This window comes from Centrocercus urophasianus, unplaced genomic scaffold (genome assembly GCF_019232065.1).
Source record: "Centrocercus urophasianus isolate 14NV4802_14NV808 unplaced genomic scaffold, USGS_Curo_1.0 seq_13, whole genome shotgun sequence".
Taxonomy (NCBI): Eukaryota; Metazoa; Chordata; class Aves; order Galliformes; family Phasianidae; genus Centrocercus; species Centrocercus urophasianus.
In genome coordinates this window covers 8165767-8192275 of record NW_024884475.1, presented here as the reverse complement: position 1 = coordinate 8192275, position 26509 = coordinate 8165767, and the positions used below count along the sequence as shown (strand labels likewise).

Sequence of the window (26509 nt, the reverse complement as noted above, 5' to 3'; positions counted from 1 at the left end):
TACCATTTTGCCTTCAGTTCAACTGACTGTTCAAGGTAGTTTACCTGTCAACATCAGCTGTCCCAGAGAACAGCCATTCTAAATATGAATACTGTAAAGGAATGGGGAGAGAGAACAAAACTGTTCAGCAAGAAATTGCATAAGTTAACCTTATTTATGCAAGTATGAAAGCATGCAGTTCAATGTTACCAGTCACATCATTTCATGTAAGCTATTGCTTTCCACCACCAGCTTCTGCTGTGTTGAGGCACTGGGGCTGCTTCAAACTCAACATTAAGCTTATTGCAAAACAACTGTGCTCCTACTCCTGCTGGGCAGAGCTTGATGTCTTCAAGTATTTGGCATAGTACTAATATTCATTATGTGATATTCTGATATGCTATCTTGAATGCTATGTACAAAACTCCTTTGTTCCTACTGAACTGGGTATGTGAATGCCCACATAAGCAAGAGAAGACAGCTTTTTGTTTGACCTAATTGTTAATCTTGGTGCCACGTTTAGGTTAGGTTTGGGTAATCTTGTCTATTGAGGAATCTGCAATGCACTGTCAGGTGTGAGGTCCCCATTTAAGTGTTCTTAAGTATAAGCCCACATCACCAGCAGGAACACGTTTCCTTGGAGGGAACAAGATGGTCTTTTAAAAAACATATTGCTTTATTTCCTTACATAGTTAAGATGATGAAGATGCATGTTTTCAGTACGCTTGTGCCCACATACTTGCGTTTTATTCCAGCAGGGCAGAGGCCAGGAATAGTCAGACAGCAGAACAGCTTTGGGCAGTGGCATTAATACCATATCCACATTCTGTGTGTTCTAAAACTCGGTGTTCTGAAGGAGCAGTTTGCTTTAGGAGCAGTCCCTTTAGAAATAAAAGGAACTTTGCCATTTTCTGCTGTTCAGACAGCCGGAAATCTGGGCGTACCAAAACCTGGCTAACCGCTGCTGTCTAACTGTAGCAATAGTAGAACGTCGTTCTCCTCTTGGAACAGCCGTGCTCTCGCTTCCAAAATCGTTAACGCAAGAAGGAACTGCTGCAGCGTGAGGTACAGATTTCAATCACAACATGCTGTCCTTAGTTGTGACTGAAGGCCGCTGTAGCGGCGCTCCTCAGCAGCTCGGCGCTCCGTTTGGGCGCTGCGGCGGCGCGCGCTGAGGGGCGGCCGTTGCTCCCTCACGGAGTCAGCCCGGCCCGGCACGGCGGGAGGCGGCTCCTCCTCAGGGCGCCCGGCAGCATCCCTGGCCGGAAGAGGAAGGCCGCCGGGCGCCGAAGAGAGCCGGGGAGGAGCCGCCGCCCGCAGCATCCCTAGGGACGGCTCTCGGCGGGCGGAGGAGCGGTAGGTGGCCTGGCGCGGGGCTGGCTCTGCCGGAGGGTGGGAGGGAGAGAGAGACGGAGGGCGGCCGGGCCGGGCGCGGCCTCGCCTCGGCGGCACTGCGGCTCCCGGCGGCGCTGCGGGGCACTGCGGCTCTGCCCGGGCGGCTGCCGGGACTGCGGGTCCGCGCTGAGGACGACGCGTCTCCGAAGGGCCGCCCCTTCCCTCGCTCGGGTTTCCTCTGCTTTTGTGCCGCTCTGGGAATTTTTTTATATACTTCTTTTTTTTTTTTTTTTTCCCTGGTTAAAAAAATTCCTCATTTAACCTGAGCCAGGACTTTGTTAAACACTCAGAGGAGCCTTCCCGAGGCTCGGGTGGGTTAAAGGAAGAGCTGGGCGATTTCAAGAGGGTTGGTAAGGGAGTATCAGGTGGTAGAGATATCAGGAACGAGGAACATCCAAAGAGCAGATCTCCTTCCTGCATTAAACCGTGACTCACAAAGATCAAATGTTACGGTCGAGGTGAAGTGCTTTGTTTTTGCTGACGGGATGCCGGGGCCTAATAAAATGTTTTGTGGTTTCCTGCCTAGCAAAAAAAAAAAAAAAAAAAAAAAGTAAAAAAGTAAAAAATGGAGAGATTGGAACAACAAAAGCAATGGAGCACAAAGGCAGAAAGATGGAGTGCTTTGGAGGTTGCATAAGGGAAACAGCGGCCATGTAGCCCAAACTCCATTCCCTGAAAGGTCAGTGCTGGCATCAGCAGGTTCAAGCTGCACACAAGCTGAAATGGCAGTGATTTACGTGTAAAGGATGTTGCCCTATGTAAAGAACATTGCAGTAAAGTTCAGCTTGGTGATTCAATTCTGTGAATGAACACACAAATTGTTAGGAAAAACAAGATAGACGTTGCCATGGTTAACCCATCCCTTGGCTAGGCAGACGCAGAGCCGAGGATTATGTCTGAACAAATGGCTGCTTTGGGTTCCAGAGATTCTTAAGTCATTTGGGTAAATAAGTACTACTAAATATTTGTAGTGTTGATGACATATCATTTTAAATGAAAGGATATTGCGTGAAGTTTAAAGTGCCAAATTCTGACCTCGAGAAGAGACAACCATGGCTCTATGTACTGAATGGGGGATGAGACTCAGGAGGGCAACCCTGCTGATGGAGATCTGGGAGTTTACTGTGTCCAGTTTGGCATACCACAGTATGAAAAGAACGTAGAACTGTTAGAGAGTCTCCAAAGGGGAGCTACAAAGATGGTGAACGGTCTGGAGGGGAAGATGTGTGAGGAGCAACTGAAGTTATTTGGTTTGTTCAGGCCAGAGCAGAGAAGCTGAGGGGAGGCCTGATGGCAGCTGCAGCTCCTCACAGGGAGCAGAGGGGAGCACTGAGCTCTGCTCTGTGTGACAGCGACAGGGCTGAGGGAACAGCATGGAGCTGTGTCAGGGGAGGGCAGCTGGGGGTGAGGGAAAGGGTCTGCACCAGAGGTGGTGGGCATGGAACGGGCTGCCCAGGGCAGTGGGTGCAGCCCTGAGCTGCTGGAGCTCAAGGAGTGTTTTTTGGACAGCACTCTGACATAGAAACCCTTTGGGTTTGGGAGGTCCTGTGTGGAGCCGGAAGGTGGGCTCCATGATCCTTGTAAGTCCCTTCCAACTTGGGATATTCTATAACTCCGTGGTCTTGAACACAATCAAACTGCTCTGCTCACTAGCAGATTTAAATGTACTATGCTAACTTAAACACATTGCATGTGGCCCCCTTCCATGGTTACCTCATGGTGTTTGAACTTTAACAACACTTCAGTGCTGGTAAATTGAATCCACAAGTAAGGAAATGTCATGAAAATATTTATAACTGAGCATAACAAAGTGTTAGATCTTTAGTTAGTATAGCAGGATGTTATATACACATTGACTTGTATGTAGAATACGGTGTGTCTTGTCTAGGAGAGGATTTGTATAAAAATCCTATATGCTCAGTGTTTTCTGTCCTGATTTATTAAAACCAATGGGTTTATTGGTATTGAAGGACTTTCAGCTGAATTAAATAGTTTCCTTTCTTCCTCTTTTAATGTAACAAATAATCAGGGATTTTTGCAGTAGATGGGGCTTCACTGTCTTATCACTGAGATGTACTGTAATGTTTTACAAACCTGCAATTCACAGTTTCGTGGTTTTTTGTATTGCTCCATGTATTTGATGTCTGTTGAAGTGGAAGTTTTTCAGAATATGGACTGACTTTTTTATTTGTTAAATGAACGTCTGCATCGTTGTTTAGGCATTTAACACTGTTTTGGAATGCTTTCAAAGAAAGAGTTCCTTCTGATAGTTCTGATAATTCTGACAGGGTGAAATGCTGCCTCAGTCATTTGGTGCCCCAATTTGTATCCTGTCAGTGGCTGTCAGGCAGAAATTAAGAGAAGTTTTCAAAAACTGCTTGTTTCTGAAGTATCTGCTGCTGTCCAGCTGTAAGGATTTGTCCCGAGGGCAGCATTCCTGCAATAGTTTGGAAGTTTACCTTCTTTTTTTGTTTTCAAGTGATATTATCATAGTCATTTACAGTGTACTCTGAAAGTGTAAAAAGTCTATTAGTTACTTGAATGCAGATAATCAAAATGAGAGCACCTTGTCTGTTTTAAAGCAATGCTGTGTTTAAAACATTTGGTAAAGCTTAACAAACTTTAAATGCTCCTTAGGCCTACACTATATTTGGGACGTTAATCTAAGAGAGTTCATAATCTTATTGCCTTTGTTGCTTGGTTTTCATGAGGGTAAGTTTGGTACAGAGCTAAGAAGTAAGTCTAGAGAGATGAAGTCCTGTTCCCTTTGAAAACCAAGCAGTTTAATATAGCCATAACTTAGGTTTATTATTATGAGATCCATAAAAAGCAAGAATGAATCAGTAAAATACTGTTGTGAAAGGCCTGCAAAATGTTTTCTATCTTTCTATTAACTGGATATAAATGTAATTGTTTAGGATCAGAGCGCTTGGGAACATGGCTCTGAGAGAGAGAGAAGCCAGCAGCAGCTCCGCTGATGACAAGCAAGAGCAGAACTGCAGTCGTGTTATTACGATCGTCTTCCTGGCACTCCTCATCGACTTGTTGGGATTTGCTCTCATCTTGCCGTTGTTTCCTTCCATCCTTGATTATTACAGCCAGACTGAGGTAAGCAATAGAGGAAGGCAGCCTGCTCAAAATGTTAGGCATGAGACATTTAGGGGAGGATAGAATAAAATTCCTTTGTTTCAGGGCAACCCAAATAGCTGTAGGCAGAACAACATCCAGCATATTTAAACTGTTCGTGGAGTGATGATTTTTTATTTTTTTGTGAACGGAGGTAAGGTTCCTCTTTCTTGCTATTTCACTGAAATTAGAGATTTGTTCTGAGGGAAAATTCAGTTATTTCCTGGGGGCTGTCCTTTGTAATTACTTTATACTGGTCCTGGCTCTTCCTATTCGTTTGATTGTTGCAGTGATCTTCGTCTCATCTAAAAGATGAATGCTTTCATGTATCATAATGTGTGTTGCTTTTGAGTGCTGTTTAGTTCTGAAAACGGATATAGAAAATCTGGCTGCAGTATAAGATGCACTTGTATCTAGCTGATAAATTCGTTTGCCCCAGGCTTGTTTATCAAAACAAAGAGCCAGACACTAATGCCTAAATGCATGATGTGCTCTGTAATCGAATCATACATTATTGTATGCAAAATCCATCCCTTATCATCTGGCTGCTGAGAGCAGTGGTATCAGCAAGAAGTCCCTGAGAGGTTTTCGTAATTCATTCACCAGCAGTAGCTGAGGACTGGATTGGGTGGAGTGGATGGGCTGAGAGCTGGGCTGACGAGAACTTCCTGAAGTTCAGCAAGAGGTGCCAAGCCTGCAGCTGAGGGGAACAGCCCCAGGCACCAGGACATGCAGGGGACACCCATCTGGAAAGCAGTTCTGGTGGACACAGAGTTGAGCATGGAACAGCGCCTTGCCCTTGCTGCCAAGAGGCTAATGGTATTCTTAGCTGCTCTAGGCAAAGCACTGCTGATGAAGAAAGATAATCCTTCTGCTCAGCTCAGTGTTGCTGAGGCTGCACCTGAGTACTGTGTCCAGCCCTGCACTCCCCCAATACAAAAGAGCCATGGACTTGCAGAAAAAGTCCAGCAGAAGCCTCCGAGATGACCACGGGAGGAACTGGCACACCTCTGCTATGAGGAAATGCTGAGAGCTGGGACTGCTCAGCCTGGAGAAAAAGAAGCTCAGGGGGATTTCATCAATGTCTATAAAGACCTGTACCTGAAGGGAGAGTGCAAAGAGGATAGAGTAAGCTTTGTTCAGTGGTTCCCAGTGCCAGGACAAGAGGCAGTGGGCACAAACAGGAACACAGGAGGTTTTATCTATACATCAGAAAGTACTTCTGTGCTTTGTGGGTGGTGGAGTGTGCTGGTACAGGCTGCTCAGAGAGGTTGTTGGGTCACCTCTTAGGAGATTGTACTTTCTCCCACCCCCAGCATTACATTCACTATTTTCAACATCTGTTCTTAGAGGAGAGATGACTACTATCTAGGAATGAAGGGCAAAAAGTCATATTGTTTCATGCTGTGCAGCTGCTCATGGCTTCCACTGTCAGGTGTTTGTTAGCAGATAAGATGAAGTTGTCAGGGGAAAATTATTTTTGCAGCCCACACCTCTATCTCACAGTCCCTTTCCAGCCGCACTCCAGCTGCAGCTGTAGGCTTTGTCTTTCCTCCTATTCTGTCTCTAACCCTAACTGTAACCACTGGGATCTTCCCCTGCTTCCAAAGTATTTCTTCTAGCCAGGATTTTCACCTTTTTTTCCAGGACCCTCCTTTCAAGCCCTCCTCCTCTTCTCAGCAACCATTCTTTTTCGCTCCATCTCTTCTTTTCTGTGGAGCTAACACCCCTGGCTCTCCTAGTCTAGATCATCTGTCCTCTATCTGTAGAGGGATAGAGTGTCTCTCGGGCTGCTTTATTAATTGAAGGATGTGGAACATGCCATTTTTAGTCTAGATTTTAGAAGCAGTGGGACCGATAGTTTAAAAAATTCTAATCCAGACATCTGCCCACCCAAAGACATATCCTCAGTCACCTGTTCCATGTTAGCATTCACAGTTTAAGCTATTTTTAGCCTATGACAACAGGAAATTTTCCCTGGGAGGAGAAGGAGAGGAGGAATCATTTAACATCATGACTAGTTCACTGAGCTCTGATGCTGTCTTTGGAAATAAAGCAGAGAAACAGTCTTCCTGCTTCTATTTCCCAGCTATCTGTTTTGCAGGATGGATTCTATTTGTCATTGCAACGTGGTGTGGACTGGTTTGCAGCAATGGTTGGAATGCCTCCAGAGAGGAAATACAACAGTGTCTTGTTTGGAGGTATGGAATTAAAAAATAAAAATAAAAGTTAAAAAAAAATTGCAGTTACCTCAATGTTGTTGTGAGGAATGATGAAAAATTGACCAAAACCAAACAAACAAAAACGCACAAAAATGTCACCACAAGTAGCATACTTGCATCTCTTGCAGTAGACTAAAAATGATTTTGTTTTTGTAACTAACAAAGATGAATTATTTGGACAGCACTTCTCTGTCATTTGGAGGCATCTAGACAGGCAGGAGGAATGGTCCAACAAGTACCTTATGAAATCCAGTGAAGACAAAGTGAGGTCCTGCCCTCGGGAAGGGCTAGTCCCTGTTGTTGATATGGGCTGGGCACTGACTGGCAGGGAGCAGCCTTGCTGAAGGGTCCTCAGGGTCCAGGTGAGCAGCAAGCTGAGCCTGCAGTATGCCCAGCAGCAAGGGCACCAACAGCAGTGGGGCAGTGTGAGCAGGAGCAGAGCCAGCAGAGGGAGAGAAATGCTCATTTCCCTCCACTCAGCACTTGTTAGTACACATGATGTGCACTGTATACAGTTCTTACTCCTCAGTACAAAGACGACATCCATAAACTGCAGTGAGTTCAGCAGAGGACTGTGAAGATGGAGAGGCTGAGGCAGCCTAGAGCTATTGGCAGCCTTACAGTAATAATGGAAGGGTTGACGGGAAGGCTGTGAGGCTCTTTACTGAAGTGCATGGTAGCAGGAGAGGCAGCAAGGCATAGGTCTGAAGGAAGAGATGTTTGGGCTGGAAATAAGGAGAAACCTTTTCACAGCGATGATGGTCAGTGGAATGAACTGCCCAGGAAGGTGTTGTGGTCTCCATCCTCAGAGGTTTTCAAACTCCGATGGGATGAACCCGTGAATGACTCAGTCTGACCTCGGAGTTGATCCTATAAGCCACTGGAGCTGACTTTTTTTCAGGTCCCTTTTAACCTGAATTATCTTAATTTGTTCTTCGGATTGCTTCAGAAATACAGGCCTTGCTGTTGGACTGCTAGCTGAGAGTTAGGAGCCTGCTGTGCTAGACTCTGCACGGTCACAGAAATTACTCTCCTTTCTCAACTGATTGGAAATCAGTTAGTAGGAAACACCGGAACTGGAAGCCTGTGAGTTCAAGTCCCACCTGCCCTAGGCAGCTACAGTGCAGCACTGCTTCTAGGTCTTATTAGTCCTATTAAATGCAGCAGGGCTGCTGACTTGCATGGTCCAAAATCCTTTGCTGTCACTAAAACACTCCAAGGCGGGTGAGCTCCTGCAGAGGTAGTACAGGAAACCCAGTGCTTACATTCATTCCAATTACTGGCTTTGAATGGTAGGAAACAGTTTAATCCCTCAGAAACTGTTTTCTGTCTCCTCTGAGGCCTGCCTCCAGGCCTTCTCCTCCTCGCTCCTCCTCACAATCTCAGGCTGTGTTCAAACAAGGGGCTGGAGCTCACAGTCATGTCCAACTTGCTGCCTTTCATTTTCCTTGCTGTGTCCTGCACTCCTGGGAGTGCTGTATCCCTGGGTTTGGCTCAGTGACTTTCACAGGGCAGGAGAAATCTCTCTTCTCTTTCCAGAGATGTCCACCTGACCTGACCTTTTTGTTCACTGAAGAAAATATAACGTGTAACTGGGAACATACAGATAAAATGTTTGTCTCGGAAAGGAAGCTTTTACCTCTTGATATTATCTGTTTAGGAGAAAAGCGTTCAGGAGCTGTAATGGGCCATGATGGGAATGTCCACTAATTACCTGACAGCTGCGGGCAGTGAGAGTGGGTGCCACTTTTGATTCCATCTCTTCTGCTGGCTTTGCTGACAGCCCCTCTTAGCCATCTGATTTCTTAAACCAACAGAAGCCTTTTCTTTATCCTAGATCAGCTCTCTGCCAGATTGAGTTGAATTAGCTCACTGGAGAGCTGACCAAGGCTGCAGGAGCAGGGAAAGATGGATAGGCTTTCTCAGTTGTAGTCAGCTGCTCTTTCAGCCCATCTTTTCTGACTGCACCTTAAATGGTTATAGTGGAAAGGTTCATCACACTTTGATGTTAAGCAGAGGCAACCACGATCTTCCTGTTGCGTGGTGCAGCACAGAGCATAGAATTGGAAAGATACTTGCAAGGTTATCTTGTTTCTCCCAGTGCAGGGTATATTCTGTTGTCTTTCAGCATTGCTTAGACTGCAACCTCTTCAAGGCAGAAACCTTCCTTGCTGATGTCAGGACTCTTGCCTTGGCTGCCAAACTCTTAACTGCCTTGACCAGCTGCCGCCTACACCTTCTGCCCAGTGACTCAGGAGCTTTATTTCAGCTCAGGCTTGGGCCCACACTTAAGCTGTATCATAGGTACAGCCTTATTTCCACTTGTTTTGCCTCAGAATGTCACCAGACAGACTCTGCTTGTGGAACCCTGCTCTGCCCAGTCCACACTGTGTGGCTAGCGAGGGTACTGCCAGTGTTGTAACCCCCAGCTCCCAGCTTGTTCCTTTGACATGGCTGGGCATTTGTGGTGCTTCTCTCCTTAACTTAAACTTAAGTTAAGGAAACTTCTCTCCTTAACTTAAACTGCCAGTGTGTGGAACTATAGGAATCTTTTAGACTTTTGAGCTGTTAGGAACTGCTCCCCCTGAGGTATTCAGTATCAATATTCTGCCTCCTTTAAGCTTTGTGGGAACAGTACTGCTCATCTCTCTCTCCTCAGTCTTTTCTAGCTTTGATAACAGGATGATCTGAGATGCGTAACCCAGTTTTTTCTTCAGAGGAAAAATTGTGACAGCAAGGCATTTATTTGCCTGCTTGTTGAGAGCGTGGTGCAAATTAATGTGTATGTGAAGCTTGAGATGGCAAGAGAAAAGAGGAATTAAAGATCACAGAAGCTGGAGGCAGATTTCAAAAGACCCTTGGAGTCTGTTGGAATCACTCCTACCTCTTAGTGTGTCTCTCTAACAGCAGTGCTTATGTCTTTCTTTCCATGATAAGAAGGAAAGCTAATTATAAGTGGCAGAATCGGGTTCAAACAATCAAAAAATTCTTAAAAGAATTATGACTATTAAAGGCTGCATTATCTCTGCATTAGGAACAGAAAATATATGAAGTCAGTTTGGAAAACATTGGAAAATCTGTGTACCATTATAACCAGTGAGTTTCAAACCACTCCTCATCCATGAAGTAACCAATGACTCATCCAGCTTATCCTTATTACTCTGGTCTGTCTGTGGATTTGCCTCCTCAGTGAAATAACGATGGAAGATCAGTGTTCTGAGGGTGACTTGGTTTCAGAGAGTATGCTATTCTTTGTAGCTGCTGTTCTACATTTAATTGTGTGCTTTTAATGGACATAATGGAGTCATAGGTCCGGGACAGTTGGACTTGGTATCTGAAGATGAAGGCAGCACATCTGAAGATATGCATTTTTATCTTTTATTTATTTTTGTAGGTCTGATTGGCTCAATGTTTTCCATCCTCCAGTTTTTCTCCTCTCCCCTCACTGGAGCTGTATCAGACTGCTTGGGCAGAAGGCCAGTCATCTTGATGACAGCGGTATGTGTCTCACACTGGTTTTAGTCATGTGATTTCACTGTGCAGTTGAAGGCACTATGATCCTGTGGCTAGCACAGAAGATGGGAGCTTCAGTCTTCTAGATCTGGTGGTTGTTGACTACCTGCCAAGTCACTTGGTTACACTTCCAAAACAGATTGCTTAAACTGAAGTTCCCAGATCCATAATTGTACATAAAAGGCACCAAAATACCAGTTTCTGGGATTTTCCAAAATTCCTTACCTTTGTGTATGAGAATCTGACTTCAGGTGTACAGTTTGCAAATGTGAGACGTAATCCCTGTATATTGAATTCCCCAAGTGCCTGAGGGCTGATCACTTCATGACCTGTTTCAGAGAGCCTGGGGTTTGTTGGTTAGGCAGTCCTATATTACTTTTCTTGTGGAAATGATCATTCTTCAAGAAGTTTTCTCTCTTGCTAGTCAAAGTACAGCGCTCTAGTTACAGAAGCATGTACATACATACATGGTGGAACTTGGCAACGAGTGATATCCAAAGCCAGCTGTCCTGTAGGGCTGTGGAGACTGAACTAAAGAAGTATATGTGTTTATGATTGATTATGAAATTTAGTGGCTAGAACTCTTTTTTTGAACTCAAAATTCTCTTGGGAACAAATGGAACAGCATGTACTAAAGTGGTCTTATGCCTGGACCGATTTAGCTCCCTTTAGTTTTCCTTGATCTTCTTATTCTATTGGTAGTCTCACAATTATATGGAGATTTTGTGGCTTTGTTTCTACTCTTTTGTATTGCTCTCCAGGACATTGCCCTGTATCAGTATATTCATGTGTGTCTGTTGTATAGTTTTTGGAGCAGCTGTTGAAAGTCAGGAAAACAAAACAAAACAAATGTTGAGCAGCAAAATGTGCAGAAACAAGATACATTTTCCTGCCCTTTATAAGAAACCCTTTCTTATTTGCAGATGGGTTTGATAGCATCTTATGCACTATGGGCTGCATCTCGGTCTTTCGGCGTTTTTCTTCTGTCCAGAATGATAGGTGGAATAAGCAAAGGGAATGTCAGCCTCTGCACAGCTATAATTGCTGACTTGAGCTCTCCAAAAGCACGGAGCAAGGGCATGGTGAGTAACACATGTGAAATATATACTTGGCTTTATTGGTTCACTTTTAATTGATTTCAGGTGCTCAGGATGTCTTCCTCAGATGTGTGTTCATTGATCAAGTGAAAACATGACTTTAATATTATGTTGCTTTTGAAAACATGCCAGGTCACTTTGCTGGTGAGCTCTCAGCCTTTACGTGTCTATGGCCCTGCTAGGCAGGGGGGTTGGAACTACATGATCCTTGAGGTCCCTTCCAACCCGGGTGATTCTGTGATTCTGATTCTGTGATTCTGTGACTTTTAGCTACAAGTGAAATGCAGGTGTCCTAGATGTGGAAACAACTACAGGCCTAAGTGTTAAATCTATTACTCCTGTTGATAACTTTAATCCCGATTGTAACAGCTGAGAAAATAAAAGATCCTTCATCTCAGAATGGCCCAATTTTGGTAACAGGAGCCCAGTTACAGGACAACCCATTTTTCTAAGCTTTCTAATCTGTGGAAGTGCAGCAGCGCTGCCCAGTATGCCTCCTGCCTTCACTGGATGATGCACTGACTTTAGGATCTGGGCTCAGCGGGTGGTGGATGTGGTGTTTGGCTGACTGAGCAGCAAGTGTTACGAACAGCTGCCCTTTCCTCTTCTAAACAGCAGCAGACCAGATGGAAACACCCTACAGGCTGAACTTTGGCTGTGGATTGCTAGTTATATCTTTTATTTTATAAAAGCCTCAGGGCCCCAAACCTCTATTAACAGCTCTATAAATCACTGTGTGGCACAGCTGCTTCTTGGGAGGGGATTTCACAGTGATAGCTAATGAATTTTCCAAACTATTTATTATATAATCCTGGTGAACAAAAATACATTTATGGGGAAGGACAGCCATACAGCACCAGTAAATAAAATGGGTCACATCTTATTTTTAGGGCTCGAGAGCAAGTAGTTTAGTACAGCATGGCTGACATCCATATGGCTAAACTATTTCTTCTCTTCTTTTTCAAAGCAGAGTAGGCATGTTCATTCTGCTTTTTGGAAAGAGTCCTGACTGATGCTATTCCCAAACTGTGCTGTAGCATTGCCTGAGAGGATGCTGCTTGAGGAGGCTGAAACAGAACAGGACACATGAGCATGATCTCACCTCTTTTAGTTTAGTACTACAAGTAAAGTCAAATAGACTAAAAAAGCAAGAAAATGCTCTCCTGGGGTGGCACAAGTTTAATTCCTGCATGTGTGAATGCATATGTCTCAGCATATCTCTTAAAGAAAGTGAGGCACATTCTGCACTGTTGTATTACACCCAGGTAGTTCTGAGAAGCCTCTCATTGTTTGCTATGTTCCTAAATACAAAAATTACCAAATCAGTTTAGAAGTGATAGACATTGTGGAGCTCTTGAAGCAGGTCCAGAGGAGGGCCACTAAGATGATCAGAAGGCTGGAGCACCTTTCCTATGAAGAAAGGCTGAGGGAACTGGGCGTGTTTAGCTTGGGGAAGTGAAGTCTCTGGGGAGACCTCATTGTGGCCTTCCAGTACTGGAGGGGGAACGGCTGTTTACGAGGGTGGATAGTGATGGGACAAGGGGAATGGTTTTAAACTGAGACAGGGCAGGTTTAGTTTAGATATTAGGGGGAAGTTTTTCACACAGAGGGTGGTGAGGCACTGGAACAGGTTGCCCATGGAGGCTGTGGATGCCCCATCCCTGGAGACATTCAAGGCCAGGCTGGATGTGGCTCTGGGCAGCCTGGTCTGCTGGTTGGTGACCCTGCACATAGCAGGGGGGTTGAAACTGGATGGTCATTGTGGTCCTTTTCAACCCAGGCCATTCTATGATTCTGTGATCACTGTGTTTTCCTACCACGGTGCTATCCTTCCTTGTCCAAACAGTTTTACACTACTAAAGTTTATGCTGTGGCTGAAGGATCTGCTGGCTGAGCAGTTCCTGAGATGAGAGTCATTCTTGCCTTTCTCAACTTTCTTTCACTCATAATCATATAAGCAATGGTATCCCTAGATATCCTTTCATCAAACTGCAGCTTGTCACTGCCACTTTGCTGCTAAGGTGAAAATAAAATGGGATATTTGGAAACAACAGCTTTTTCACATTCAGTGCTGTGCATTCCTTACATCCTCAAGGTGGTTACATTTGATGTTTACACTTCTTTAAGGCAAATAAGGGTCTAGTTTTAGAATTGAGCTAACTTAACAAACTGGGTCTATAACTTTGTGTCAGTGTCCGTTTGTATCTTTGCAGGCAATGATTGGTGTTGCTTTCTCCCTTGGTTTTACCCTGGGTCCCATGATTGGAGCTTATCTAGCCATGGAGACAGAAAAAGGAGAAGTCTTCTATCTCCGTTCAGCACTATTAGCACTCACGTTTGCTGCAGCTGACTTGATTTTCATCTTCTTCCTGCTTCCAGAGACACTTCCCAAAGAAAAACGGGTAAGCAGGATTTGAGAACTGCTGAGATACTGGATGTAGTGAAGAAGGGGCTAAGCCAACATCTCAGGAATTTAGCTCATTCCTGGGACTAGCATTTAGTATAATCAAAGTGGTTGTAAGATGGTCTCACCTCCCAGTCCAGGGCAATATGAGAAATGTTTGTAATTAGCATGAATGATTAATTGCTGGTATTGCTGTGGTCAAAAGCTAATGGGAACCTGGGAGGGAGAGAATAATTTTTAAACTATGATTGGAATGGTTCCCTGGAGAAGAATTTCAGCCAATCATAACAGTGCACGCATCAGAGTCTGTGGATCTTCTTCCAGTTACCCAGTATATATTAGAATTTTTTAAAACTGTTGTCTTGTCTGTGCTTGGTAATTTTGAGCTCTGAAGTAGCAGTGACTCTTATTTCTGAGCTGTTCTGTCTTCCACAGATAAAATATGTAAGTATGCTAACATGCAGTGACTTTTTGCATTTGTGGAGCTGAACACTTGTTAGCATTATGGTTTCATATCTTGTGACTGGGTGCTGTCCAAGCTCTGTCTCTGATACAAAGTCTCTTGGAACATTCTCCTTTGGTGTGGGAGAGACTGAATTCAGCCCTTGGTATCTGAGTGAAACACTTGATTTGAGGTCTTCAGCTGGATGGATTCTTTCCTGTCATGCCTTGTTTCTAAGCAGCACTCACCCACTGAATCATGCGTGGTCTCTCGATGGCCAAAGGAATTTGTTGTTACTAAGTGCTGTTCGCAATCCTTGTCTGCAATGCTCCTGCCCAGGCAAAACTTCAGACCTTCCCTGATTGTTTGCCAGCAGGGTGTGTCTGATGTGAAGTTGTTTGCTTGTGTACCTTCCAAAGCACTGCAACTTCTGAAATTCATTAATTAATTAATGTTTTTAGAGCTCTTCCATGTGTCATCTGTTCCCCTTTCCTATTTGGCTGTTTCTAAGCATTCCAAATAAAATCCTGCTGTTGGTTTGAGCTGTACATTCTGAGCTGATGGCAACATATTTATTGTAAGGAAGTGCTGTGGAGTCACGTTCTGTAACAATTCCATCTTAGCTGAAGAGAGAAATAGCCACGGGGCCTCACCGCCTGGTTGTTGACCACTTCTCTTCCCATTTCATTATCCTCTTGAGAGTTCTACTGGTAAGCTATCTGTGTTAGTCAACATGACTGAGCCATGATAAGAAAATGAACACTCTCTTCCTGCACTTTGGACTGTGCCTTCATGCAGCAGCAAGTACTAAAAGAGGAGGATTAACAGTTCCCTCTGGGGCCAGGTGGCCAAATCCCAGTCATGCTAAATACAAGGTGTTTAATTGCTAAGCTGACCATGATTTGTCCTCCCACCTGGAGTGCAAGAGGAGCAGTTTTCTTACACTCTGCATGGCAAGGAGAAGGCAGGCGTGTTGTCTGCCTTCTGGCACTTGTCTGGACAGTGGTGGGGCAGGTGTTACTAGAGTGTCAGAATGGAGTGCACTGGAATGACATGGCTCTGAAAAGGGGGAAGTGGTAATGACAACCGGTAGGAAGTTGCATCAGTGGGATCACACATCTGTTTCCTTGACTTATTCTGTGTTCTCATGATATTTGTGTTCTTCTCAGTCCTCTTTTTATAGAAGAATAATAGAATACCTCAAGCTGGAAGGAACCCACAAGGACCTTTGAGTCCAAGAGGCTCCAGAAAAGAGCAAATCTTCCTTTCATTCATGTTGGAATTAACTTGTAAAACCAGGAAGGTGACAGGGGTCAGGGTGAGAAAGCATGAAACATCATCCAAAGAGTTTTTGCTATCCTTCTTACTCTTTTTCCCACTATTCCTCAAGTTTTTCAGGTGAAAAGGGACCGGAGACTTACATGAGGTGGCCAGAAGAGATGCTGCCATGACTTGCTTGATAGAAGGGTTGAATGGAAATGTGCCAAGTAGAACCTGGACCCTTTCAGAGCTTTTGTGTCATTTTTAGCTAAGCTAGCTGCAAGCATTGCTGGCTTGTTAAAGGGAGGGTCTTACTTTTTTCTCTGGTGTTCAGCTACTCATGTAAGAGCCACATGTAGGGCCATGCAGAATCACTAGCAAATTCAAGATAAAATAAGGGTTCTTTTCTACGCATGATAATCAGTGTCTGATTCAAAGGTTAAGGCTGCAAGGCCCTGGCTGCATTCCTCATCTGGACCCACTGTTACTTTAGGACACAGTCCTTAATACCTCTGCAATGGAAGAAAGCAGCAAACAGACACTGTGAGAAATGCCTGCTGTTCGAGGTGCTTTGGGTGATCATGCAATAAAACTGAGCAATTCTGGAATTGCTCAGAAGTTATGAGCATAGAGGTTAATCACAAGTTAAGACACTGCAGATTTTGAACCTGCAAAGAATCTAAACTGTACAGCACGTAACAGTCACAGCAATGGGCAGTGTGTGCTTTGTTGCTTGGGGGAGCAGAATGCTTTCATCAGTTGCAAGAAAGTTTTCATTTATCAGTGGATGAAGTCATTTCTAACTTACTGCTTTAGGGCAAAGGTAGGAGAATTATAGAAGAAGTGTATTTCTACATAGATAAAATCAACTTTGTAGTAGCCGTATTTGTATCTGACATGACCAATCATTAAAAGAAATGCAAAGTGCAGATGTTTTTTAATACTGGCAGACATTCCTGAGGAGACTTACTTGCTACTGGGTTCTGTATGCAACACTACAAACTCTATGGTGCCAACAAATGCAGGAACTGAGGATTGTCACAAGCCAGCTTCAGGAAATCCTCTTACAGACCTCATAAAAGCACGAGGAAACTTCTTCTTGGGAGTGTCTACCCTCTGCAATACACACAGTGGAGGGGAAATAAATAGCCCAGTTTGCCTTATGTGGATCAGCAGCTTTATGGCTTTACATAATACCAGCCTGCTGTATTGAACTGACTGCTGTCACGAGACTGCTGTGCTCCAGAGCTATGCTGCTGGATGCTCACAAGCTTTGTCCATCAAAACAAGACAGAGGTAGAGTTAAGAGCATTTTGAAGATTGATTTGTTTACAGCTTTCTTACAGAGCAAGCCCTCAGGCTGTGCACTGAGGTGAAGTTCCCCTGATAACGCGACCTTTAGTCTCAGCCTTTGAAGGGCAGTGTTTTCTGCCTTACCCAGCTGGGCTGAGAAGGAAGCTCATCACATAAAGCCAGTGCAGTGCTTTGGGGGTGTTCAATGCCAGCTGTGACAACTAGGGATTCTTGAGTCTCTCTTCCTGTGACTGTCATGCAAAGTGACAGCCTAAATTCTCCTATTTCAAAGGGAGATATTTCCTTAAGAATTTGCAGAGTATTTTTTCTGTGTATCTATATTTCATATTTAACAATAAAAATAAACAAAAAATGAAATTCTCAACAGATGGAAGAATAAGCATCTCCAAAATTGTTGATGAGGCACAGGAATGGCATTGCTGGGTACAAAATGAGGTTGAGCTGAGCAGTACTACAAAATAAGTTTTGTCCTGTAAGAAGCCACACAGCACTGCTGTTCAGAATCTCACTAGAAATATCTCTGAAGAATGACTCTCTAAAAGTGGTGTTTTCTGTTGCTTCCCCAGGAGGTGTCACTGGCTGGCTAAAAGAACCACCAGTGCCCACACAGGCTGTCACTTGATGCACTGCTACCTGCTGTTCTCACAGCTGTAGCACGCTGCAAATCCTCACCTTCCCATGAGCTTGCAGGCAGGTGTGCCAGTATTTAGCCAGTATGCATTCACTGGACAGGAGGGATGATGAGAAAAGCCACCAAATCAAGCCACCTTTGGGCTGTGGAGAATGAGCTGTTTCTGCTTTAAGATCAATAAGCACACAAATGTTATAAAGCAGTAGATGGTCAATAAGTATACAGAAAAGTTAGGCTTCGTAAGATTATCACACTGTAAGGATAATCAAAGACAAATGGAAAATGCTCACCAGTGTTGCAGGCTCACAGTAAGCTCCCCAAGGAGCAATCTGCAGAAAGAGAGCCTTCCTCACTGGCAGTCAGCCCTTAAAGGCAGTCTCGGAGAGGTGCAGCCAGGCTCCCTTCCTGGTAGCCCAGGTGAATTGCCTTCACCTGTGCTCCCGTGGCTGACTCACTGCTCACCTCAGGTGGTCAATCAGAGGTTTGGGCCGTGATCAACAGTTCCCATACGCTGCTTTTTAGGGAACTCAGGGAAAAAGCTATTTTTTTTTTCAGAGAAAGCTGCTAGCAGTGCTTTGCCTTCTGGTTATAGTGCTGGAGACCATTCTGTGTTCAGAAAGTCTGGGATGTTACTGCGTGTCACTCAGATTTCAATAGCAGTTGCATTGTTTCATTTCAGGTAGTTTATTTATATATCAAAGCACTTTTGAATGTTCCTGTCAATTCCTTGTGGCAGTAAGTGCATCAGTTTTTGAAATAAACTTCTTTCTTTGACCAGGTCTCCTCTGTGACAACCGGGTTTCAGGCAGCAGCTGACCTGCTCAGTCCCTTGGCTTTATTTCGGTTTTCTGCAGTCACCCAAGGAAAGGAGGCCCCTTCAGATCAGAGTAAGCATTAGCTGGCTGTTTGTGTTGGATTGGATGACTTTTTGTATGTGGAGATGGTTTCTGTTCAGAGACTTTAGTCATGCAGTTTTGGAAGCAGCACTTCGTTAACTGTTCTACAACTCGCTCTCTTGATTTATGTGCTCAGCCTGGTTTTAGAGATCAGTGTTTTGAGGGCATCTGACTTGCTGCTCCCTTGTCCTTCAGGCAGGGGCTAGCTGGGGTAGGCTGCAGTAAGTGAAGGGCTTTAAAAGACAGAGGCGTGAGTCATGGGCATTTGAGTACACTGGTCTGAGCTGCAAAGCGGGAAATTTCAGCCAGGTTTTTCTTATTTCAGGGTATGGAGATGTGGGTTTCAGCTGGACATTTCCGTTCATTGAATTATTTAAACCATAAAAAATAAATCAGCATTTGTTAGGTACACCTGGCACATTGGCTCTGCTTTAGCCAATCTTGTCTTGAAAGCAGCATTCAGGTGTTAGACTGCTTGCTTATATTGGTTAAGAAGAAATAAATCAGGGGATGTATAGCAGCACAAATGTGAGGCAGAGGAACTGGACTGGGTGAGTGAGAGCACTGTGACACAGGGAGAGATCAGGTTTTTTGGCCTTCACAAGAGGGGAGGAAATGTGCAGAAACCATTTTGTGGCATATCTTGAATGGATGTTTAAAGTGAAGATCCTTTTCCTTGTACAGTTATTAAACGTTACTCCACTATTGCTGTTATATTTCCAAGCAGTGCCTGAACAATACCACCATAACTTTTTCTGGGGGGTGTTTTCTTTATTTAGATCTTCAGAACCTCAAAATCTTGGGCCTGGCTTACTTCCTGTACCTCTTCCTGTTTTCTGGATTGGAGTATACGCTGAGTTTTCTTACTCACCAGAGATTCCAGTTCAGCAGGTATAGTATGCATAAGAGATAAATGTTGGTTATTTTATTTAAGATATTTTCCAAAATCTTAATTTAAAGTCTTTTATTTTCAAGTGAGACACTGAGGTTAGTAATAGGCAAAAAGCACTCACTGCGTTCAGTTCCACCTGGGCTCTGCAGGAAGAATTTAATAAAAAATAGGCATGCTATTTATCTCAACAGGAAATACTCTTTGAATTCATAACTTCTAGGACCTAAAAAGAAAGTCAATACACAAGATTAAATTAAAGCTCCTGAATTAGCTACAGCTGGGGGAATGTACTAATTGATTTGTATAGAAGCTTTTCTCTTCCTCCCCAGAAGAGTTCTTCAGTATCAGAGCACAAGAAGGCCAAGGATGAAGGGATAGCTATTGACCTATGCTGCTCATCTGAGTCCTGTGTTGCATATGGCATTTGATTGCCTTTAGTCAGACACTAGAGAAGAAAGAGAACAGAATCCACTAAAAGAAGCTCAGCTTGAAATACTTTTCCTGCCAGCTCATAGGACGATTTCCAGCCAGGAACCTGATCTTACAGCTTGATTCCTCATGTTTGTCCTCATGTTTGAGTAATTCTCAGGATTTTGTTTCATCTCTCCACGTCTGTCTTTCATTACAGTTTATGGCTTAACGAATGTGTGTGCAACAGGGAAGGGTCTTCTAGTGTGCTAAGCCTGCATCTGCACAGTCCTTTCAGCATAGACACACAGTGTGATACACAGCTTAATGCTGGCTGTACGGGCTATGTGACAGACAAGCTTGTTATAGAGGCGAGAACTTTCAGCTGTGAATATCCACGTGGTCAGGTAGCTAAGAGAGGTGAAACTGGAAGAATGACCTGAGGGTGGAGGGAGTGCTAATGCACACCTCCCAGAGTGACCCACGATCAGCACTGTGCCAGTGCCCATCCTGTGCCTTGATCCTCAGTCGATCTCTACGTGAGCAGTGACAGCAGTTGTGAGAAAGCAAAGTGCTCACTGCTCAGAAGCCAACAGCTCAGTGCGTACAGCAGGGGCTGCCATGGCACAGGGTGAGGGTTGGCTCTTTGTGTGCCACCCTAGTAACAGATCGGCTCCATCGTTGTACTCCAAGAGAGCACTGCAGTACTTGCTGGCAGCCATCCCATCTCCACATAAGATCTCAGCTGTTACCTTCTTTCTGTTTTCCAGCCATGGAAATTAACATCAGCTGTAGTAAGAGCTGTGCACTGCCCGTGTGAACACCTAAAAGCATTTTCTCTCTCACCTTCAGGAGAGGGTCAGCACTGCACCTGCCAATCCCAGGGTGGAATTCTGTATGCATGACTGTGTCAACTGTTTTTGCCTCCCTTCCAGTATGCAGCAGGGCAAGATGTTTTTCTTTATTGGAATAACAATGGCTGTGATCCAGGGAGGCTATGCTCGCCGAATAAAGCCAGGAAATGAAATCAGAGCCGTAAAAAGGGTAAATATATATGTCAATATTTTCCTTCTTTTCACTCACAAATCTGATGCATCCATTTTCAGTCTAAGAGCAATGAGAGATGGTTGGAGGCTGTAGCTGTGCTCGTCTGATCAAAAGAAATCTATCTGTTTTCATTGAAATGACTCCTAGATGTGAATGATAAGCAGCTATTGCTCTAACTGAACTTGGGAATCCCAGAGGCATTTCTTAGCATATCAGCTATGCTATGACTGAACCTTCGTGGATAGCTGCAGTAGGAAATGTGAACAGTGTCTGTGCAAGTTGAGTAAAATGCTGCGAAGGTTATGCTTTGTTTCAAAGTTTTCTCTGACAGTGTAGACGCTGAAACTACTAAAGCAGCTTCATGGCTGATCTGTCGTGCCTTTCTGGTTTTTCTTGAAAGCTCTTTCAGCTTATGAAACCACCCTCATCCTGCTCCCTGGCGGGCAAAACATAGGATATGCCCGTTGTGTCGTAGAGGAAACATTTCCCTGTGAAAGAAAGCTGGCACAGCCCTGCTAGCACCACTTTCTCCTCTGCATCCGCTTCCTCTATGCTCTCTGTCACCCTGCTGTGTTTGCTGCCACTGTACTGCAGTTTATGCAAGCCGAGGCTCACCCTGCTCATTTCAGTACTCCTTCCTTCCTCTTCCCTGCACAGAGGGGTGTGGGTACCTTGCTGAGATCAGTTAGCTCAGCTGGCCAATGGCTGTTTGTAAACACACGTGCGCTGTGCAGGACCTGCTGGCCCCTGGATGCGCATCCTGCAGGTGCATGTGGTTTGAGCAGCTCGTATGGGAGCTCCTCCTTTTGCTGTAGTAATTCTTGTGATTCCTTTACGAGCCTGTACTGTATGGCTTATGCGTCTTCTCTTGGCACAGCAGTTACAAGAGGCTTTAAAACTGAGTTATCAAAACGAGACATTCAGCGAGAGTGGAATTACACCATTCAGTTGTGACACGTGCAGCAGCCTTTAGCTCTCATAGGAAAAAAAAACAGATCAGTTACGTATATGAGGCAGGGGAACTGGAGTTGTTTCTTGGAAGAGAGAAATGATGTTGGTTTCTCCTGTAGCGAATCCATTTCAAATGCCATTCCCCTCATTTTTTCTTCTTGGCTCCGTAAGTACGGACTCCAAAAGCTCAAGGGCAGGATGTGGTCCTTCGAGCCAGCCAGCTCTGCTGAGAAAAAACTGAGGAGCTGTAGTCCTATTGCTTGCAAGCTTCTTCATGTCTTGGTTTAGCTCAGGAGGTAAAGAGTTAAAGTGAGATTTCTGGACTGTTCGACTCAGCATGAGGAGGGGGGAAAAAGTAAATCATGTGAAAGAAGTGCCCGATCCGATTTTTTTCAATTGCAGAAAATCAGTCATGGGCTGTAACTACAGCCTGCCTGAAGGGGTGACTTCAGCACATGGATTGTCTGCAGTGTGATAGGGAGAGAACTGAGAGGTGAACTGTGTGGCCATCCAGCTAAATTTAAAATGTCCATTCAGGAAGAAAGGGCTTTCTGCTTCTGGTCGAAGTGTAAGGCATCAGCAGAAGAGACGTGGCAGCACAGCTGGGGTTAGGCTGTGACAAGGATGGTTTACATGTAACGCTGTGACTCCTCCATTCTGCAGGCCATTTTGTTGTTGATTCCAGCATTCCTGTTAATTGGATGGGCTGCAAATGTGACCCTGCTGAGCGCTGGACTGTTGCTGTACTCGTTTGGTGAGCTATTCAAAAGCACAAGGAATTTTTTCTGCACATTAAAAAAAAAAAGCTGCATGTCTTATTTCAACCTATGTAACAGAAGCTGATGTTTCTGTTTATTAAATCTAGAAGGAATAGTGTCTGTTGTTTTCTGATGCTGTTTGTATCCAAGGAAGTTGCCATGGTGACGGCTGAACGCATCCCCAGTGCTCCTGCTGTCCCATCTCACTGTGGGGCTCTTGAGGTTTTTTTTCCTTCTCTTTCAGCAGATCTTAGAAGAAAAATATTCACTGAATGCTCATCTCAGGAAAGGCACCGAGAGAGCATTTCTTTATGTTTTCCATTATTCAGGGAAACAGCTACAAATCATTTGGGTTTATCTGTGATGGAGCATTGCTGAAGTGCGTATCTGGGAAAAAAAAGAATAAAAAAGAGAGACATGAGATATTCCCAGTACTGGCAACTATTGCTAAGCAGCTTCAAATAAGACTAATTATGAAAGAGGAAGACAGACTCATCTTCTGCACAATACAGCTTGATTTAAGAGTAAACAATCACAAAATGCATCTCCTTAGTGCCTTACTTGTGTAGGAGCAGCTGTGTGTTGGACCGGCTTCAAGATCTAGATCTTATCTACAGCTCACCTTGATTTTGACAGCCTCAGTGAGAGCTGGTATTCATTCTGTGTGACTGTGCTTCTATGTTAAAAGCCTGGTCCTCCAAGCTACGCACCTGGGTGCAACATAACAGCTCAGCCATCCAGAAAGAGCCTCTTCTTCCCCTCTCTCCCTCCCCTGCCCCAGGAGTTACAGCAACACATTTATCCTTCTGCTCTCCAGTTGTCCTTTCCTTCCCAGAAACGATTCAGCTTTGTATGCTGAAAGCATTTCCCTCTTGGCAGAGAAGGTCCCTGTTTCAGTAAGAGGGCAGTGCTGGCCGCACAGCTCTTGGCTCTTGTTAAAATGTTGTAACCTCTTCGAGTTGGACTTAACTCTTGTTTCCCAAGGCAGAAGGTGGCTGCGGCTCTCATCCATGACTGAAGCCTTAAGCACGGCGCAGGGCCGTTCTGCTTACAGGCACCTCACAGTCTGTTGGAAACGCGAGCGATTCCTTCTCCCCGCTGCCCCGAAAGCTCTGCAGCGATCTGGAATGGTCCCAGTTAGCTGCTCTGACCTGGCCGCCCCTTTCCCAGGGGCTCCTGGAATGGAGCACTAATGGGAAACACCTGCGCAGAGCGTTCCTGGCTCTGGGCTCTTCCTGCAGGTTGGCTTTGAGGGGGTGTTTTCATTACTGAACGGGGTTAAACCTTATGATTCATTGTTGGTACAATGCCTCAGAGCTCAGCATTTTTCTCTGCAGTAGTAACGAGTTTGCACCACATGTTTGTCACTGCTGCTGGTAACTGAACTCTGCTGTTCACTGACAGTCTGTTTTGTGGATTTTTCCAGCTGCTGCCATTGTTATCCCGTGTTTGTCTGCAGTGGTTTCAGGCTACGGTGAGTGCTCGTTCTGGGGGGCAGCCCTCAGTCACTTAATTCAACCTTCTGCACAATGGGCTCAAATGAGGAACTGACCTCAAGTTTTGAGATGCAGCAGCAGGAACTCGGGTCCTTGGTACACCTCTGGTACAAAAACGCTGGCCGAGTGACTCAGGCAGCTTGGCTGAAGTGTCCCCCTCCTCCCAGCTGCAGTTATGAAGAGGGAAATCATTCTTCCTTCATTCCTTCTTCATTCCTCAGAGAAGATGGGGATGTGTGGTAGTGGTTGCTTTGTTACCTCACAAAGCAGATGTAGCTGTGTTGGCAGCTGTAGAAGACAGCTCTTTAGCTTTGGTTCATAAGCAAGGTTGCCACACTGCAGTGCTGGCTGAGGGGAAAAGTAAGGTGATGGGATTTCCTATACCTGCACTGCCTCAGCAATTCCAGAACTGCTTTGAAATCTAGAGAAGCAAATGTAGCTTTTCTAGATAGAGTAAAGCTTTTTGTTGGTTTTGGAGTGTGGGCTTGGTTTTTTTGGTCTGTTTGGTTTCTGGGGTATTTTTTGTGAGCAGGGAGTCACAAGGTGGCCGTGGACAAGCACACTTGACAAGTCCTGATGTTTTGTTTTAATGAATGTTTACCTTAGGTGAGAATGAAAAGCACGGCTCAGGCAGTAAGTGTGAAATGAAAGGAAGAACAACGGCATGTGGGAAATAAGTCCAAAAGAAGCAGGCCCAAGAGCTAGAGCAGTACCCTGCCCTTCACGCTGTCCTTGCCCCAAGCAAATCAAAGCTCCAGGCTGACTGATGGCTCTCTGCTTGTCCAGGTTCTGCCAGCCAAAAAGGAAGAGTCATGGGGATCCTGAGGAGCCTGGGGGCCCTTGCGAGGGCGCTGGGACCTGTCCTGTCAGCCACGGGTGAGTGGGGCTGTGTGCTCCAGCCAACACACAATGGCACTGTAGGTGCCTGCGGCCCGGCTGGGGAAGAAGGAAATGGGGAACCACAACCCCTGTTCCATGCAGCGTGTCCCAGCCTCAACTCTGAGCTCAGTTAAATCTGAGAGAGGTCGGAGCCACTTTCCTGACCATGGGGACAAACAGCCGCCCTGCGGTGCAGGCAGTGAGCTTCTGGAAGGGAAGGGACAAACTTCAGACTACGGCAAAGCCAAGATGGCAGAACAACTGCAGGGCACAGCACGTGTAGTGCCCTTTCCTCCAACCCCAAGCATTAGATCTATGCACATCTCATCAGTAGCAACAGCATGAGACACTCAGGAGCAGCAGACAGCTATGAGCAGGAGCAGCTGAGGAGCATGTGCTAGGGACAGTTAGAGCTGCCCCGTGACTGAAGCGGGTAAGTGAACAGGAACTTCCCCTATTTCTATACCAAATGAAAACACCCTATTTAAAATAGGTGTTTTTTATCGTGTTGTTTTATATTGGAGGAAAATTATTGCCAGCAATACTATTAGCCACCTCCTGTTTATAACGTGCAAGCAAGAGCATGCATTAAGGATTCAGTGGTCATGGCTGTACTGGCACCTGTGTTCTCCATTTTATCAGCAGCTCTGAGTGCTGTTCACATATGTGCATGGACAGTTATGCTAAATATAACAAAATCTGTTTCCTTTTCAGTTTACTGGCTGGCAGGGGCAGAGAGTTGCTTCACCATCTGTGGAGCTTTTTTCCTCATCCCCTTCATTTTACTCGGTTCTATCAAACAGCAGACAAAGGAGGAGTAGGCAAAGGCAAGAAGAAACCAGAACTATCACCAGTTTCCAAGGACCTCCCCACCACCCAATTCTCACCACCTGAGTCCACTGACCAAAGTGGGAGAAGAGGATGTTGTGGAAAGCAAGGTGCAATGACCACATGCAGTAACAGTGGGCTGCAGATCTCTTACCACAAACACTTCAGCTGACAGCCTCACAACTGCCTTGGCCAGTTTTGAAAATGAAACCAAAAAAAAAGAAAACAAAACATGCTGCAGTTTAGTAAAATATGAAGACCATCAGATGAGGCTTGGCAAGCTGAGACCGGCCTTACGGCGGCGCTGCTGCACACCATGCCCCAAAACGACAGCTGGACATCAAGTGCTGCTGCCACCACACTGCAGCCCATAAGGAGCTGCTCTCTGTGCATCTCCTTTGCCATCAGCACAAGCCTGGTGAACCCCACTGCCCAAAGCCTCCACAAAGAGGATTCTTCTGCCTCCAGCTAGCAGAGAACAAATGTACAGGAGCTGTCTGACAGACACGGGACGCTGCGCCGCCAGTGATGAGAGCCGCACAAGTTATCTGTGAGTGGAGCTGGTAAGAGCCGTATCAACTGCCTTAAAACCTGACAACCAAAAAGAAGAGCAAGCAGCACACTCCAGGCTTCCTGAGCCTGACTGGTACTTTGGTCTTCAATGGATTGTTTTTACTACACTTAAAATTAAATTGAGCTGTTTTATATTTCTGGTACTGCATGTTTTTTGATGACCAATCACTGTTCGTTTGCATTACAAATAAACTGTTACATTGTGCACTCATCCAGTCAGTAATCAGTGCAAACCCAACACTGCTACTATGATTTGGCACAGCAAAACTGGAGTCCAGGAGCCCACAGCAGGGAACAGAACCCTCCAGCAGCCAACAGTGCTTCCAGCAGGGCTGGGGCAGGTTCAGCAGAGGTTGTGCTGGAAGGCCAGAGGTGGGAAGGGGTTTAGGGGAAGGCGA

The 26509-nt window shown here is 45.1% G+C and overlaps 1 protein-coding gene across 3 annotated transcripts; it reads left to right on the top strand.

Moving 5' to 3' along the window:
- Positions 1 to 1254: 1254 nt before the first annotated feature.
- MFSD10 (major facilitator superfamily domain containing 10) lies at positions 1255 to 26322 on the top strand. Of its 3 annotated transcripts, none has more exons than XM_042812887.1 (13): positions 1255 to 1335; positions 4293 to 4482; positions 6605 to 6701; positions 10117 to 10220; positions 11159 to 11317; positions 13546 to 13734; positions 18162 to 18270; positions 19059 to 19170; positions 20515 to 20623; positions 22241 to 22331; positions 23762 to 23809; positions 24618 to 24707; positions 25425 to 26322. In XM_042812887.1, the coding sequence occupies exons 2-13, from the start codon at positions 4312 to 4314 to the stop codon at positions 25529 to 25531; spliced, it is 1386 nt and encodes a 461-aa protein (XP_042668821.1). In that variant the 5' UTR covers positions 1255 to 1335; positions 4293 to 4311; the 3' UTR covers positions 25532 to 26322. The 3 variants fall into 3 exon arrangements, with proteins under 3 accessions (XP_042668821.1, XP_042668820.1, XP_042668822.1); XM_042812886.1 differs by having other exon boundaries at positions 13525 to 13734; XM_042812888.1 differs by lacking the exons at positions 1255 to 1335; positions 6605 to 6701 and having other exon boundaries at positions 4399 to 4482; positions 13525 to 13734.
- The last annotated feature ends 187 nt before the right edge of the window (positions 26323 to 26509 follow it).